Below are 16,229 nucleotides of genomic sequence, written 5' to 3' on the forward strand. Positions count from 1 at the left end.
GCCCTGGTGGGGTTACACTTGACATATAATGGGAAATAATGGCTCTGATACTACTCTGATACATTTCTCCAGCCACCCTGCTGGACAAATGATGTAATAACGCAGCTTCTGTCAGAAAAAGGAAGAAAATAAAGTGCTACATGGCTCTAAAGGCTTATCAGTGAACACAATATCAATATTTAAAAAACAAAAAACTGTGTGTTCGTTTTCTTGCAAACATCTTTGTTGTTGCAGAAGTCAATTCAAGATTCTTTGTTTGTTTTTCTTTGGGTCTCCCTCTATAATGCATAAATTCTCCTTTTTGGCATTTTTAAGGTGATCTTTGGTATGCTGGGCGTTTATAATTCAGTGATCATTATAAAAAAATTGCCATTTAACATGTTTGACTTCCTACAATAGCTGCTGCAAGACCTCGCCAGCTGATAGAACAAGGTGACCTCAACTTGCAGAGGGTGCAGTTAATTGCCTTTCATACTCGCGTGCTCTCGCTCCCTAAATAGATGCAGTGCTCTCCAAGTTCAATCCAATCCACACGCGACATTTAAGGTCAAACCTACAGAAGGCTGCGTTCGTTATCTGAGCTGATAGAACTGCGGCGTGGTTGAGCGCACGCAGGGTTGAAGATTTGTCTGCTGGTGTGGATGTTTGGTTACATCGGGGTCAAGCTCTTGTAAACATGACACTTGAGCGGTCTCATCCATGAAGACAGCAGAGGGCAGCGGTGACTGAAATACTGGTTGACAAATTGTTATTCCGCAGGCACAGAAACACTGTTTAGTGTCAGCCAGAGGGCATTTACTTAAAGTGGAAGTGTGTTTACAGGTGTCACAGTTATCCCACTAATCTAGTAGTACTCTGCAGTGTGTGTATTGTTGAGGTGAGTAGTTGTTTATTGTGAAAACATATGAGTGTTCAATGGTTCCAGGTTTTCAAGTGTGAGGGTTTGCTGCTTTTCTTAAAAATAAGGAATTACAACTACAACAATTTTTCAACTTATCAGTTAATCGGCAGCGTTTAGATAAAAGTTTTCATGTGTTTGTGTAATAAGAAGACTTTATCACAAAAATAATGGCGAACGGACTACATTTGTGCAGTGCTAGTCAAATCAAAGGGCCACATTGTCTGTCATTCACCCACTCGAATAGATAATAAGCAGTTGCTTGGTTATTTGGAGCAATCAGTAGATTAGTGTCTCTCCCAAGGACATGTTGACATGTGGACAAGTGGACCTGAGGATCAAACCAACAATCCTGCGATTAATTGTCACCCTGTTCTCATCTCCAACCTCAGGAGGCCGTCAACAGATAATTGGCAGATTAATCAATACTGAAAATAATCATTTAGCTACAGCATTACTCCTGACTCTGGATGTCTGTTGGCTAATCTAAAATGTATTTGCTTGGTGTGTCCCTTCAGACTTCCTCCTGCAAATTAAACTAGACCAGATTTTGCCCTGAGCGCCACTTCACCCCTCTTTTCTGTCTGTGCTTAGGAGAGATTTCCGTGTGTGCCTTTCAGTGACTGACGCAAATACGTGGTTACTTGGCTTGCTTGTTTTTCTGTGACTGTTGCATGCTTGTATCCTATAAATTTGGGCAGGTTATGTGTTTTGCACAAGAGTACATCTGTGGGTGTTCAGAGCAGCTGCTGATTGGATGCAGCAGAGTGTTTATATTTTGTCGCCCGTGGTCGATTGTCTCCTAACCCGAGCTGACATCGAATAGAGTCACTCCAGGGTGCCTGGAAAGTGCCAGGACTGAAAATACTATACATTTATACTACATATAAGATTGTAGTTATGGCAAAGAAGAGGAAAATGTGCATGAAAATAGGGGTTTCTATGGATCTATAAATGCAAGTTAAAGTTAGTATTAGTGTTAAAATGTAACACTGAATCTCTCTATTGTTTTCTGAAAAGAAACCACATCACTGTATACAGTACATATGCTACTTGTAAAATGTATTGGCTGTAGTGAAGGTACCATTATTAAGTATTTTTAAATGCAACTGCAAGGAGTGTTGAGTGTATTTGTGTTTGTAAACATGCTGTACATTTGCAATTTTCGTTAGTTATGCAACGTGGCCTAATTGTTAAAACTTCTTCAAGTGTATCTTGTAGAGAAATGGAGCATATTATGAGTTAGTATTATATGTGTTTGTATACATGTGGGAGAAGGACTAAGAGGATCAGCAGGGGGCTGAGCTTTTGAAAACTGCAGTATTGGAATGGCATTTTCCTTCATATGAGTCACATTTTAAAAGTTCAAACGCTGTACTTTTGCCATTAATACCCATGTGTGCTAATGGAGCTGTGGGAGCCAAAAAAATCTTTAAAACTGTGTTTATTTGTGTCCATCCTAGGGCCAGAACCAGAGGATCAGCCCGTGTTCCACCCTGACCAGCAGCACTGCCTCCCCACCTGCAGGCAGCCCCTGCTCAACCCTCCCCCCTGCCATGCCCGGCCAGGCTGGCAACAGGGACTGCGCCTACGGTTCTGTCACTAGTCCCACCTCGACACTGGAGAGCAGGGACAGCGGGATTATCGGTGAGATCTGCGTGCTGATTCACATAAAACGCCCGTAATGAACATGAGTACATTCATGAATACAGAAAGAAGAAGCAACAAACCCCAAAGAAACTTGAGTTACAATATGATATCGTATCTTAGGGGAAAGAGAAGAGGGAGGGGGGTTGTTTTTGTTTTGCTGTGGTCTTTGGGGCTCCTTGTTTTTTTATGTCTAGGCCATTGAGTTGGGTGAACATGGTAATTCTGCTGGTTCTTTAAAAAACTGTATCTCTACATCTTGTTTTGTCTGAGTTAACCAATCAGACGACTCCAGGTTTTGACCCATTGGCTGACCTTAATGGCAGCTTTATTGGGTTTATGGTGGAGGTATCTACCCCGGAGTAGGTACTACATTTCACCCAGGAAATAATGCTGCTTTCCGTTTGAGGTGGGATGTTGGAAATCTGAGCTGGAATAAACCCCACCAAACCTAATTTCATAATCTGAGATGGTAGCAGTGCACGCAAACCTTAGTAAATCTGTTCTGTACATTACTGATTTGTATTTGTTACTTGTTGAATTAGCCATATACAGGGCGCTGACTAGGCTTTGTCTGTGATTGTTCTGTGGTAGTGTTTTTAAGATCAATAAACAGCCATTATGCTGTATTGTTGTGTATAGAAAGCAAAACAAATTTTGTTTTCCCCACTACTACTACTGAAATGCAGTCAGTTCAGGAGAGACATCACTTAAATGCCTTTACAAGGTATCCAAGGTAAAAGGAATGCAGGGTTGCCACAAAAACAAAACTAAAGAAAGTACGCCTGAGAGTTCCAACAGTGGGAAAACGGGCCTGTGCATTTCCAAACCACTCTGTACAACTCTGATTGTGTGCTAAAGCCAAAAATCGTAAAATGATATTTTGAATTGTGCAAAACAGTTTGATTTAAATCTGAGTCATGACCAACAAAAAGAAAAATGGTCATTCTGAATGCCATATCCAGACCCGAGCAAGGTACTGTCCAAAAGTCTTCTTTGATCTGGTCTGTGATCAGTTCCCAGTACAGCGAAGGTCCTTTCCTGGTTTTTACACCAACTGGAAGCAGCTTGATACCTCGCCATCATCTGTGGCATTTATGCATCAATTGAAAGGAATCAGGAGCGCCGAAATGCTCTCTGGTGCGAGGCAAAAGTCGAAGCAGGTGCCGTCATTGTTTCCTGGCAACAATGGTGAACACCTGCAGTTTGATGAGGAAAGCATTGCATCAACATACCATTGATTCAGAACAACAGCAAATAAATGTGAAAGCAGATGGGCTGGGTGGGTGAAAAGATGACAAAAGAAACTCAAACAAACCCAGTGTCTAAAACAAAAGAAATGATCTAAAAGACTGTGTCATTGTTTGTGTTGCAGCAACTCTGACCAGCTATTCGGAGAACATGGAGCGAGGCAGCAAATACGGCGAAGGCTCGCGGGGAAACCTGAAACTGTGGCAGTCTCAGAAATCAGGCATGGACTCGTTCCTATACAGGGTGGATGAAAACATGACCGCCTCCACCTACAGCCTCAACAAAATCCCTGAGCGAAACCTGGAGAGCATGTCCTCCCATTCTGCCCACTCCATCCCTCTGTACCTCATGCCCCGCCCTAATTCTGTGGCTGGTGAGTCCCTTTCTCTTTCCCCATCCCTCAACTGTGAAAGTTTTTTAAAAAAGGTATTTGTCCAGGAAGCCAAAAATATGGTTATTTACAGGCGAACGACCATGCAGCATACAAATTTTGCCAAGCTAGGGAGCCTTTTCTGGCAAAATTGGATTGAGCTGCTGGTGTTTAGCCATGTCACGCCCTATTTCTGACTTCTTACTTGCTTCCTCTTCACTCCTTTCAGCCTCTCTTCCCATGCTTGTTGTCCTACAGGACAAACTGTAATCCTCCCCTTTTGAATTATTTTGCTAATTTTTTGTGATCGCAAAGGCCCTAAATATATAAATATTTAGCGTCTTGCAGGCTAATTTGCATGACATAACCTGTATTTTTATTGTACCACAAAAGGTTGTTTGAGTATCTGTAGCCTTGTGGGGGTTCTTCTTTCATTTCAGAGTAACTTAAAAACTGAGGTCTCAACTACATTTCTCCTGCAGTTCCCTAAAATTTGGTTTATTCATAAGAGTAGCTCACATGTGCTTTGATTTGATTACATTTCTCCTTCATTTTTGGGAGAAAACTGCTCCAATTTCTAGCTGTCATGGGGTTATGTTGAAATTTTGGGCAAGTGTAAATCCATGCTAGTATTTTGTTAAACTCTCACAGCCCTCTGGTGTAGATTGAAACCATGCAGCAGAATAATACAGTGTGGGAAAGGGAGCATCTGCAGAATAACATACTGCGGCTGGAAGAATATTACACAGGAGAAACTGGCATTTGTATCGCTAACAGAGGCCTTGTTGATATTGGGGTTTTTTGGCCTTGAAAAGCTCCCGAACATAACAGTAAATATTTTAGGAAAAAATGTCAGTTTTATAACACAGAGGCTGCCCTAACGGGCCTGATTGTAATATTGTTCTCATCAGAGAGGCTGTTACAGACGATGAGCTCTGTTATACCTTCACCTACTCCTCCTGGAAAAAGAGTACATGCGTGCAGACTCTCTTATATATTTCACTAAACACTGTAATATGCCTGACAAGGCCTGTCACTGCAGCTATGACCCTCTCTTTATGCTGGTCATGTTCTGCTGTTTGACTCTGTCTGGCAGCGCAGAGACACTGTCGGGTTTAGAGATTCATCCTCGATCTCATCTCCGCCCCGCAATAGTCAGATCTTCAAAAGAGACTGAGTGGGCTAGATACGGCTTAAAAGACATGATACAAGCTGCAGATGATGCAAAATATAAAATGGAGAGAGTAGAAAAGGTGTGAGCGAGGGAAGAATAAAAAAAAAAAGGGAAAAGAGCATATGATTTGTCTGATGGCATTTGTGTTCGTCAGGAACAGGAATTCCATATTGAGTAGTGGGAGATGGATACATGTGGAAGAGGAGTGAAAGGGAGTAATCATAATCTCTCTTTCTCGCTCTGCCTCTCCTCCACAAAGAATTATTAGATGATGTAGGGATGGGAGGCAAGCACAGGCTGAGGATTGGCTGGGCTCACACAGCAGTGGAACATCAAAGCCCCAGGCATTAACCGTTTCTATCCCCAAGAGTGACAGAGACTCGCTTTGATGTGCGGGGAGAGAGGGAGAGCGATACGGAGCGAGAGCAGAAGGCGACTGGGGAGGAAAGAGAGAAGGGAGGGGGCTACTCTATTACCTAATGAAGTCAGTGCGTTGGTAGAGCTGAGGATAGATATGGAGGAAGGAGAAACCAAAACCAAGATTTTTTTTGTCCGTTCACACGTCATGATGATTAAGACAAGTATTGAGTAAATTGTAAAACTGGAGGACTTACAAACAAAAATTGAACAGAAGGAGAGTGAAAATGGTTAAACCGCAGGGTGGGAACTCCTGACCACTGTTGTTTAGGCTTGAAAAAAGAAGGCTAACATTTCCCACATTGACACTAGATGGCCTTTGTTAGATCCTAGATCCTTCTCACCTCACTGATTTGTTGTAGAAGTCCAATGAAAACAGTGGAATCGACGATACTGCCACGTTGATTTAGGAATCTTGTAGTTTTTAGGGATACGGTTTTGGTTTTTATTTAAAAATTAAAAAAAAAAAATTAACAATAGGGATGATTAATTAATTATAAATATAATCTTACTTGTTATTACATGTATTTATTTCCTGTTTCACAAATAAAGGACAAGTAATAGTGGCTAAGAGCTTGTCTACGTACAACTGCATATCCTGGTGTTGATTATGCTAATAAGCTTTCAATAGAATTGAATTTTTTAGCCTAGCATAAACAGCCTAATATAGCTTATTAGCATAATCAACACGAGGATATGCAGAGTTGTACGTAGGCAAGCTCTTAGCCACTATTACTTGTCCTTTATTTGTGAAACAGGAAAATTGAACTGGGACACAAAACTCAGACATTTGTTACACTAATGGCAAATATGTTTCCAGGCAAAATATTTCTAGTCTAAGGTTAAAAAAATCACTTAGCTCTTTTAACCAAGGCGAAATGAAAAAAAGTTTTGTTTTTATTTGCTATGTACTGTGTACTATGGCCACATGTAGAGAGGATGATGAAATGTAAAAGACTGATGGTGATATCTTCGTTCAGTGCCCACAGGGCACAGATTCAGTTCTGACTGTTTTTAAAAGCCTTGTGACCAAAGATAGCCTGGGACAAAATTCAGATAATGACAGTAATTTAATACCTCACAATGTGACTTCTGCTGTGACCTACATCTACAAACCAACCGACTGTAATGCGGCATGAAATGATGCGCTGAGCAGCGCGACACCGGCATGTGTTAAACAAATTGTTTGAATTTCCAGCAAAGCAGGAAATTCGAGTGGCAACCTTCAGGGATAAAAAAATTAAACCACCCTGGAAGTAGTTTCATTCCAGTTTAAGTTTCTCCAGTGGTCTCTTGCGCCAAAAGCCAGGCAGTCACCATAGACTATCATTTTAAAAAGCCCAATTTTGTATCGTTCAAAAGTATTTTTTCAGTGCCATAATTTTGCCAACCAATCGAATGTAAAATGCTGTAATAAGCACCAACGCCACAAACACGCCGCGATTTTCAGCCCGGTGACTACAGCTGACGATAATTCAGCCATTGTGTTCAATTCGTGCTGTGGCTACATGATAACTTGAAATCCCTCCTTCATTCACACAAATCCAAAGCGAAGTTTTACCTCATATTACCCATGTGAATTCAGTCATGTTTGAAACCTGGAAATAATTAACAGCCTAATGGGCATGAGTAAAAACGTTATTGCCTGTATGTCAATTCACCTCATTATTTAGACACTAATGTAATCGGGCCACTGTAAAACTTAATGTTAGGCTTTTTTGTTTTGTTCTTTTAAAACTTAAAGCTTTTTTAACATGGGAGTTTGTGGAGATTGACTCAGTTTCAGAGTCAGCCTCTAGTGGCCATTTAAGGAACTACGGTCTTAAAGGTTACCACTGGGTGTAGGTGTTATTTTTCTAAGTCTACATACATCAAACTTTTTGTTGTAACTAACCAATGAAGGTCTACACCTGAAGTTGCCAGATTAGTGATGCAAATACTGTGGAATCTGCAGGTGTTAATGACGTAATTTACTATGTATTTACAAGAATACATAGACGTCTCAAGAATCTAGCACCAACAGATATAACTGCCTGGGGAACTGTGATATTCATTCTCAGAGAGAAGACTCGCTCTTTAGTCTCCAAATTCACTAAATTAAGGTAACGGCTCACTTGAGATAACGTTTTTCATTTGGGGGATGCACAGTCTACATTGATTTCCTTTTTCCTTCATTTCTTTTCCTAATTTCCTTTCTGGCTTTAGTCTGCTTAGATACATGGTGTTTTAACACCCAGAATTATTGTTTAAATACCTCTACCTCCATTATTTATCATTGCAAGTCATCTCTCTGGTAGATGAGAGGAGAACAGCGAGGCATACAGAGCTCCAGCAGCTACCTCATATCTGTGATGAGTAGTCGACTTCCTGGCTGATACTGGCTCTGGATAGCAGCCCAGCTGGTCTTTGCGAGTGTGTGTGTGAGCGTGTGTGCGTTTATGCCGTTTGTCGCTCTTATAAACAGGAAGTGTCTGATGTGGCTGTCATTACCCAAAGCTCCCTGTTGCAGAGTTCAACATTTTTCTCACTTTTTTTGCTACACCTTCCATTCTCTCACTGTTCCACACTTGGGTTTTTTTCCCCTCTCTTTTTCTTTTCACTATCCGTGTAGTCTTAGCGCACTGGCACGAGAACTGTGAATGTGATCCCCAGCAGCCTGCTGCATTGCAGATAGAGACGATGAGCACACGGATTTGAGTCCTCGCATTCAAACACAGTTGAAAAGGAAAAAAGAGACTTTTCAGCCCTGTAGGCCTGAGTCATTCTTCCTTGGTTTTGCAGGAAATTAATGGCTCCACTGCCCTTGCTTTTAGCCTAGTTGGATGGCCAGCACCTCCCAATTCAGCCAGGGCTGAGGCTTCGGCATTCTCAGCTGCCATTTTCCCTCCATTTTGGGAAACCCATGCGGCTCGTTTTTTGGGTCCATGGCTGGGGTGACTCAGGCAGTCAGCAACACACAAACACAGCCAGTACACATGCTCTGCACTCGACTAAGCTTAACTCCAGTGGCACAGAAGCCACGCTTTGAACCAAGGACAGGACATGGATCAGTGCTGAGGTGCTGGTGAGTGTTACACAGGCGAGAGGTGCCGGGCTTAGAGGCCTGCTCCTCTGAGATTTACCATGCCTTATTTTTTAGAACGCCTGCAGAGAGAGAGAGAGAGGCAGACGACAGAACTGAGAAGAGCCATGGATTTTCGGTCACACCTCTCTCCAACTCCTTGAATTTGAATTTTCAAGGAATTTGAAAACTTCAGGTATTGCGTGAAAGACAAATTTCGGAGCGCTGCTTTATTTTTTTCTGGATTACTAATACTGAAACCCATTCTGTTGATCATGATGTACACACCGAGGTTACTGCTGAGGTCTGGGATTACAGATGGGAAGAGCAGACCAAATGTATTCAGGAGTGCAAAATGACAGGAAATTACAAAATTGTTGTCCATCTGCGTTTATCCATCAAAGCTTGCGGAAGACGTTCTTGGTTGAGTCTACAGGTGCACTTCCATCATGTGAAGTGTTTCAGGCCATCTGGCTGAATTGTTTCCGTGTTTAAAATCTGCATGTCGCGGTGACGTGGTGACTTGGCAACTCGGCGCTCATCTGTCAAGGAACCACCAACCTCTCGATTAAGTCCCTTTAATCCTTTCTGCATTTGCCTCGTCTTTCCCCGCTCTCACCTCTTACTGAACCGAGGGGTTCAGGTGTGACGGGGAATCTGTGTGCTTACTCACACTGACGGCACCTAATCTCATTTAACATTCAGTGGTTCCGAGTGTTGGCCCTGAAGACACAGTGTGGTGTGAACAATCAGCAGCCAGCGTCAGACGGTGTTCACTCCATGAATAAGACATTTGTCTACTGAGCTAATTAATCCTGAGAGGGGCCGGATGGCATCTGTCTCCGTGCCGTGTGACAGACACAGAGAAGAGGGAATTTTAGGACATAACCATGTAGGGCTGGCTTTCTCTTTCCTGTAGGAGTCGGCAAGTGGAAGAGCAGAAGCCTGACAGCTGCCTCAGGACAATGACATGAACCTTTGCCACCTTAAGTGTGTGTGTGCCTGTGTTTGTGTGGTTTGGTTATTGTAGTCTCTGAATGCACATGTGTGCTGACAGTACTGTTTTTTTTTTTCTTCCTCTCACTCTTAAAACATTCCTCTCTGTCTCCCCTCTGCCTCACACACACAAACACACAGCTACCAGTTCGGCCCACCTGGAGGATCTAGCATACCTGGATGAGCAGAGGCACACTCCATTACGCACCTCGCTGCGCATGCCCAGACAGAGCACCACCTGCGGGCCGGGTCGCTCCGGGCAGGATCTGAGAGGTGAGCAATAAGCCAGAGTAAAGGAGAGCACAAACACACACACATTTGCACAAACGTGGACCTCCTTATATACCTACTTAACCTTCTTATCAGTTGTTCAGTACGAAAGACTTTAAGCATTGTCTTTACGCTGGCTATGAGAGCTACACGTGACAGACTTGAACTGATTATGCATTGAAATAATGAAGAAACTGGCACATTAGTGAGATCCGTCTTCCCCTCTCTATATAAAGACTCCAAATACAAAGGTATGAAGAATGTATTATGATAGAAAATTATTAATCTGAAAAGTTGACATCCTGGTATCTTAGTAACTAAAAGTACAAATCTCAAACTAGTGGATATCTGGATTTTGTATATTGGAAGAATGATAGGAAAGAAAGTAATATGGCTTGACTCACAGACAGATGGCAAAGTTATATGGTCATAAACCCTTAACACATGTATCAATCCCAAATAATGAATTGACCTTTAAAGAACAATTAAAAAACAAAAGGTGTTTGTTATAACATCGAATGAAGCACTTAAATGCTAAAAATTAATAAATGCCATGCTGTATATGTCCATCTTTTTTATACCGTATGGCATGTGCTTGGGTTTCGTTGAGCATTTTGTTTGACTCTTTAATTTTCGTGCCATTTCTGCATCAATATGTGATGACAACGTCTTTATTTATGTACAAATCAGGCAGTAGGTGACTGTTCACCACGTATTGGTAGTTTTCAACAAAATATCCTCCAATTCTTTAATTTCTTTTGTTTGTTTTCTAAATATTATGGGGACATTTAGTTTGGATTTGAGCATTTGTGTGATCTTTGTTTTTATAACCGGAATATGACAGTGAGGTGTGGATCTCACGGAGAAACCAAGCAGAGTGCACACTCAAGCAGTGGTGAATCATATCCTTCCTAATTGGTTATTTTACTCTGAGACCATAAGCTATTAAATGAACACTGTGCTGTACCAGGTAACATTAGAGATCTGGGTTTAATAACAATCTCAACAGGAAAAGTTTACAAAGGCCATAAATGAAGTGAGCAGTAGTCATTTTCTCATGGATTTCTAAATAACCACAGAATCCGCCCCCTGCTGGTCACTAGAAAGAACACAGGTTTAAGGCTTCACTTTTCAGACCTGGAGGCTACGCCCATCTTTTATGTATATGTACTATGATATAAACTGACCCATTGCAGTCATTTACTGTAGTGAAGCATTGCAAGGACTCGGATGATTCTGTGATCAGTAAATTTGTTTTGTTTTAATTTTTTCCACCGATCGGCCAGCTGTTTCACGTCATCCACAGTTCAGACGCAGCGATCGAGACGCTGTTCTGTTCTGTTTCTCATCCACAAACAACAAATCTCGCAAGGCGAAGCTGCATGACGAGCGAGTTATTTTTAAAATTCAAATCAAAGTCAGTGACGGTTCGTTTGCGCTCTGCGGTGTCTTTCAGATGCAAATGCCTGCACGTATCGCTAAGCTCTTATAACAGACCAGTGGTGCGGCTGTGCTGTTGGTGGTGAACTCCGGATGTCGCCGGCTGTTGTCTGTTGTGTCCTCGTGTCGTCCTTCCGTTTCGCACACAATGAGCATTTTGTCATACTGTCTCACTACTAAGATAAAATTTGTCTCTGTGCTTAACATTCAGAGTCCGCTTCACTGCACATTGTTCAAGTCTCGAAAGCAGCGAGTGCCTCTGTGATGGAGCAGCCTCCTTACCACATGGCCAAATGGCCTTATGTCACATTATGTGTCCCCTTGCCCTTCTTCCTCTATCACTTAGCCAGTAATGAGCGCTGTAATGACAGCCCTCTGCCATCCGAGCGAACACAGATATGCATCCCTGTGTGCTTTAAACACCTGTTAAGACCTCACTTAGATGAGATTGTGCTCGACTGAGCGGCGATGTGATTCCCCTGCTCAAGGGCAGCTGGCTGGCGACAGAGTCAAAGAGGTTTTATAGGGAAGAGAAAGGGAAGGAGGGACATGGACATGAAGGAAAAGGGAAAAGACAGGAGACATTGGGTAAGAAGTAGTTGCTCTCAAAGCCTCACTGTTACTGCCAGAGCCACTTGTTTCAACCTTCCTCCTCTAAGGGCAGCCAAGTGTGTTTACAAGCCAAACGACTGCATCCTAGCATGCTTTCTGCCTCCTTGGATCAGTGTCAGTGCCTCCCTGAATGCTCTGCTCCTCTGCTTTCAACAGGAGAGACAGAGAATGAGACAGAGAGAGAGAGAAAAGAGAATTGAAGAACAGTGTTTTCCCCAGAAGATTATGTGGGGACGAATTACCTCAAATAATTCTTGAAATTGAAACCAGACTTGAAGTAGGGAAAACTCAGACTTAAGGATGAACCAAAGAAAAGATTATTTGATCATCCACTTCAGTTGTATTCTGTTGTCTTGAAAGCCTTTTGGTGTTGCTGACCAGATTGTTGATTTTCTAATGATGACCCGCTTTATTTTTGACTATATAGTACCGGTTTGTAATTCTTCACACATGAATAGAATAATGAACAGGCCTCACATGACCACGGAAATTTTTGTCAGTTAATTGTCAAGTTAATTTTGAGCCTCTGCAATTCCTAAACAGTGCAAAATCTTTAAGAAGTCCCTTGAACTAAAGCTGAAAGTCTGCACTTCCTCATATCCTGGTACTTTGTACATCGCCTCACTGAATTTAAAATAAGAGGATAACTTACAAAATTGTGTCATTGTCCAAATATTTCTGGACCTTAGCTGTATTACCAGGTCCCTGCTCTCAATAATAGATGTGAAATGCAAACCTTTAGACAGATTCTACATCTAAGAAAGAGGCTCGCTGGGTATTTTGCATGAGAGGTTGCTGGATCTGGACTTACTGGAGACTGTTGGTTATGTACAGTATTGATCAGGTGGTAGCCAGCTGACAGATGCAGCTCTCTCTGTGGTTGATTCTGTCGAAGCTTCGTTTGATGCCAGCCATCGAGGGCCCAAGCTGTGCTGCTGTTTTGAGGAGAGTGAGTCAGACTGTAATGGACCTTCTTGTGCTCCTGCCTGCCTACCTCTAAGATTTACCACCCACCTTATCTTTTCACCGCAAACTCTCACATAACTGTACACTGCACACGCATTTATCCTAGCGTTCTCTCTCCTTGTCTTCGTCGCTCCACTCCATCCCTTCACCCCTCACCATCTTTTCACCTCGGCTCGCATACACAGAACAGGCTGATGGTTGCACCTTTTGGCTGATAAAATATTTTTAACTCCAAATGATTTTATTACTCCAATTTATATATATATATATATATATATATATATATATATATATATATATATATATATATATATATATATATATATATACACACACACACACACTCCCTGACAGGAGTGAAAAGTAAGTAATAACTCTTAGAAATTCAGTTGAGCGCTGCATTTGATTAGACATTTAAAGGATAAGGTTTGTAATGTGCAGTATTCTTCTTACTGTCAACAAGTGACACAAGAATACCAAAGCAAAGAATAAATGGATGCCGCTAACAAGTATGACCTATGAAGCATGATGCAGTTCATTCATCTGTGCCATAGAGATCTATTGTTGTTGATTAACCTGAGCATGGTAATTTCTTTCCAGTAAGCCCCACTTATAGCAAACATATGACACAAGTACTCGCTCGAGCTACAAATGTGCATTCATTCATTCATTCAGCCTTTTAGAATGAACTTCATAGCGATTACTTTTGAAAAACTGAGCAGCATTGACCTGGTTATTTAAAAAAATAATCCCCTTTTTAGAGATGTTTCATGTCACGTGTGCACGCACCCGTATTTGTAACAGCGTGACAGGATGTGAACATTAGTGGTACTCCACCTCGGCTCGGTGGCACCCTTCCTTCCCCAACTCTGCTCGGTGGCATCCTTCCTTTAGTCGTTAATTAGGCTGAAACAAAATAATTCCTTCTTGAAACTCCTCAAAGTGCTTTAATTATAGAGAGTTCTGGAAAGACTCACTTCTGCTAATTCTTTGCTAATTAGTTATTTGTTTTGCTTTGTGCACCAGTAGGAGAGCGCCGTCTAGTTCTGTTGTTCACAGAGTATTCTGTAGAGTTCAGAAGTGGGGGAACTTAGAACAAACATTATATATGGATACAAAAGCACTGCAGGTCAGAAAAAACAAACAAAATGCATGTTGTGAAAACGGTGAAACGGTGGTCTAAAATTTGTTTTCCAACTTATTTCACACATTTGTTTTTTCGCACAGTTGGCACACAGCTGGAAATTGTCATCTTCAGACATTTTCTTCTACTAGAATTATTCAGCTTTGTGTAAGTGAGGGTGCTGCCTGGATTGCAGAAAACAGCTGACTTTTACCTACACTCTCCAAGTGCTGTCAGATATCATGCAGATCCTGCCGGGAAAGATCGGCATGTTGCACGATCTGAAGGTTAAAGATCTTCTGACGTCCGGTCCAGTTGCATTGAACATTTGCTGACATGCACCTCCATCAGGTGATGTCTAGAAAAGTTTAGGGCCACTAATTAGAACTACGGTGGTGTTTACAGTACACATTTATTTACAGTAAACACAACTGAAGAAGAAAGGTGGTTCTCATTTCTACTTTAGTTAATGTGGTTAGATAATGGTCTAGATTTGATGACAGTGCACCAACTTGTTCGGAGCTTCAGATACTGTTATTTGCTCTCCGAGTACAAAGTCATAATTTATGCAGTCTGCATCTGATAAATGCATTTTGACTCCAGCTATCTAGGTTTGTAATGTGTGTGTTGGGGTTCTTCAGGGGGTTTTGCATGTTATGTAACGTAATGACATAGTTTTTTTTCCTTTGCTTGGTTCTAAGACACAAGTTAAGTAATTGCTATGCCAACAAGGAAATAGTATTTGTGAAATGATCATTCGGTTACCACGTTATTTTTAAGATCACGCATTAGCCATAGGCACATCCAGGTGTAATATGTTGCTCTAAGCTTGCTCTGCAAATTACATAAGATCAGATTTTTTTTTCCAGCAAATATTATGTAAGTTCCTGTTGTTCTGGCCATGTATTTGCTTAGCTGTAGCTCTACATCAACTGCTATAAGGCATAACTCGAGTTACAGAAAAACAATCCTTCAACAAACTAAGTTTAAGCTGGGAAGTTGTTCACCTGACCTGAGATAACCCATCACCACACTCCCCAAGAGCCCCTTGCAACAAGCGGTGATCATCTAAACTGCTTATCATCCTCCTTCCCTAATATATCCCCTCTTCCTTCACTGTTGTGCCAGTTTCACTCTCCTTTCCTCTTCCCTCTTTTCTTGTTTCTGTCCTCCACCTCCCATTCTCCTCTCCTTTCCTCCTCCTCTGCTTCTCATCTTCCTCCTCCTCTTTTTCTCCCTCCTCAAGGCTGTTCAGTCACCGTGAGTCATCCTCACCTGGTGAATAATTAAAAAGTCTGAGACTCTCACTCCGTCTGGCCGTGGAGGGTTGGCGTTAGAGGGGGAGGAGGAGGAGGAGGGGGGAGGTGGAGTGATACCTTGCTCAATGCTGCCTGAGGTGGAGTGTTATGGGCAGGATTATGAGTAACTGCCAACCATCCCTCTCAATCGTGCACACGCGCACACACACTTGCTCTCACCATCCAAACAACTCCCCTAGCCCCTGTTCACAACATGGCTGCCATGTTTTCCTGAAATACCTGACACAGTGGAGCAGCGGTGGCTGTGCGACTTAACGTGCATGAAGAGATGTAATCGTTTCTGCCATTTGGAGGATGGTGTGAGGTTGCGCTTAGTAATTCCACAAGGACGGAAGAAGCTTTACGGGCACGTTTGGCGTTCAGTCACCCCCAAGATAATTGGATTAGCACCACTTAAAACTGAGTCTCTGGGTATTTAGCTTCCTACTTCATTGACCTGAGGTATCTAAGCTATTGTAAGTTGCAACACTGGGTGGCTTTCGGATCACCAGTTTCGCATCCTTCCTAGCGTAAAACCCAACTGGAAGAATTTTACATCAGCACAGAGTCGCTTCTGTCTGCCTCTGTGTGTGTTTGTTGAGTTAGCACTAAAATAATCTGACCTGGGAATATGGATGAAACGTCTTTTATTACACTGGGCTGCAGCTGGCACACAGCTTAGTGCAGTAAAACGCAGTGCTGGCCG

At 42.1% G+C, this 16,229-nt stretch overlaps 1 protein-coding gene across 10 annotated transcripts in view; it reads left to right on the forward strand.

Annotated features, from left to right (window-relative positions):
- The window catches only part of tanc2b (tetratricopeptide repeat, ankyrin repeat and coiled-coil containing 2b), a 179,024-nt gene that overhangs the window by 135,371 nt on the left and 27,424 nt on the right, over nucleotides 1–16,229 (forward strand). For all 10 annotated transcript variants that reach the window (XM_026178198.1, XM_026178200.1, XM_026178201.1 and 7 more), the window contains 3 exons: nucleotides 2,362–2,545; nucleotides 3,921–4,169; nucleotides 9,956–10,087. In XM_026178198.1, coding sequence (XP_026033983.1) covers nucleotides 2,362–2,545; nucleotides 3,921–4,169; nucleotides 9,956–10,087 — 565 coding nt within the window. The remainder of the gene's footprint in view (nucleotides 1–2,361; nucleotides 2,546–3,920; nucleotides 4,170–9,955; nucleotides 10,088–16,229) is intronic.

The sequence above is a fragment of the Astatotilapia calliptera genome, chromosome 8 (genome assembly GCF_900246225.1).
Source record: "Astatotilapia calliptera chromosome 8, fAstCal1.2, whole genome shotgun sequence".
NCBI classification, from domain to species: Eukaryota; Metazoa; Chordata; class Actinopteri; order Cichliformes; family Cichlidae; genus Astatotilapia; species Astatotilapia calliptera.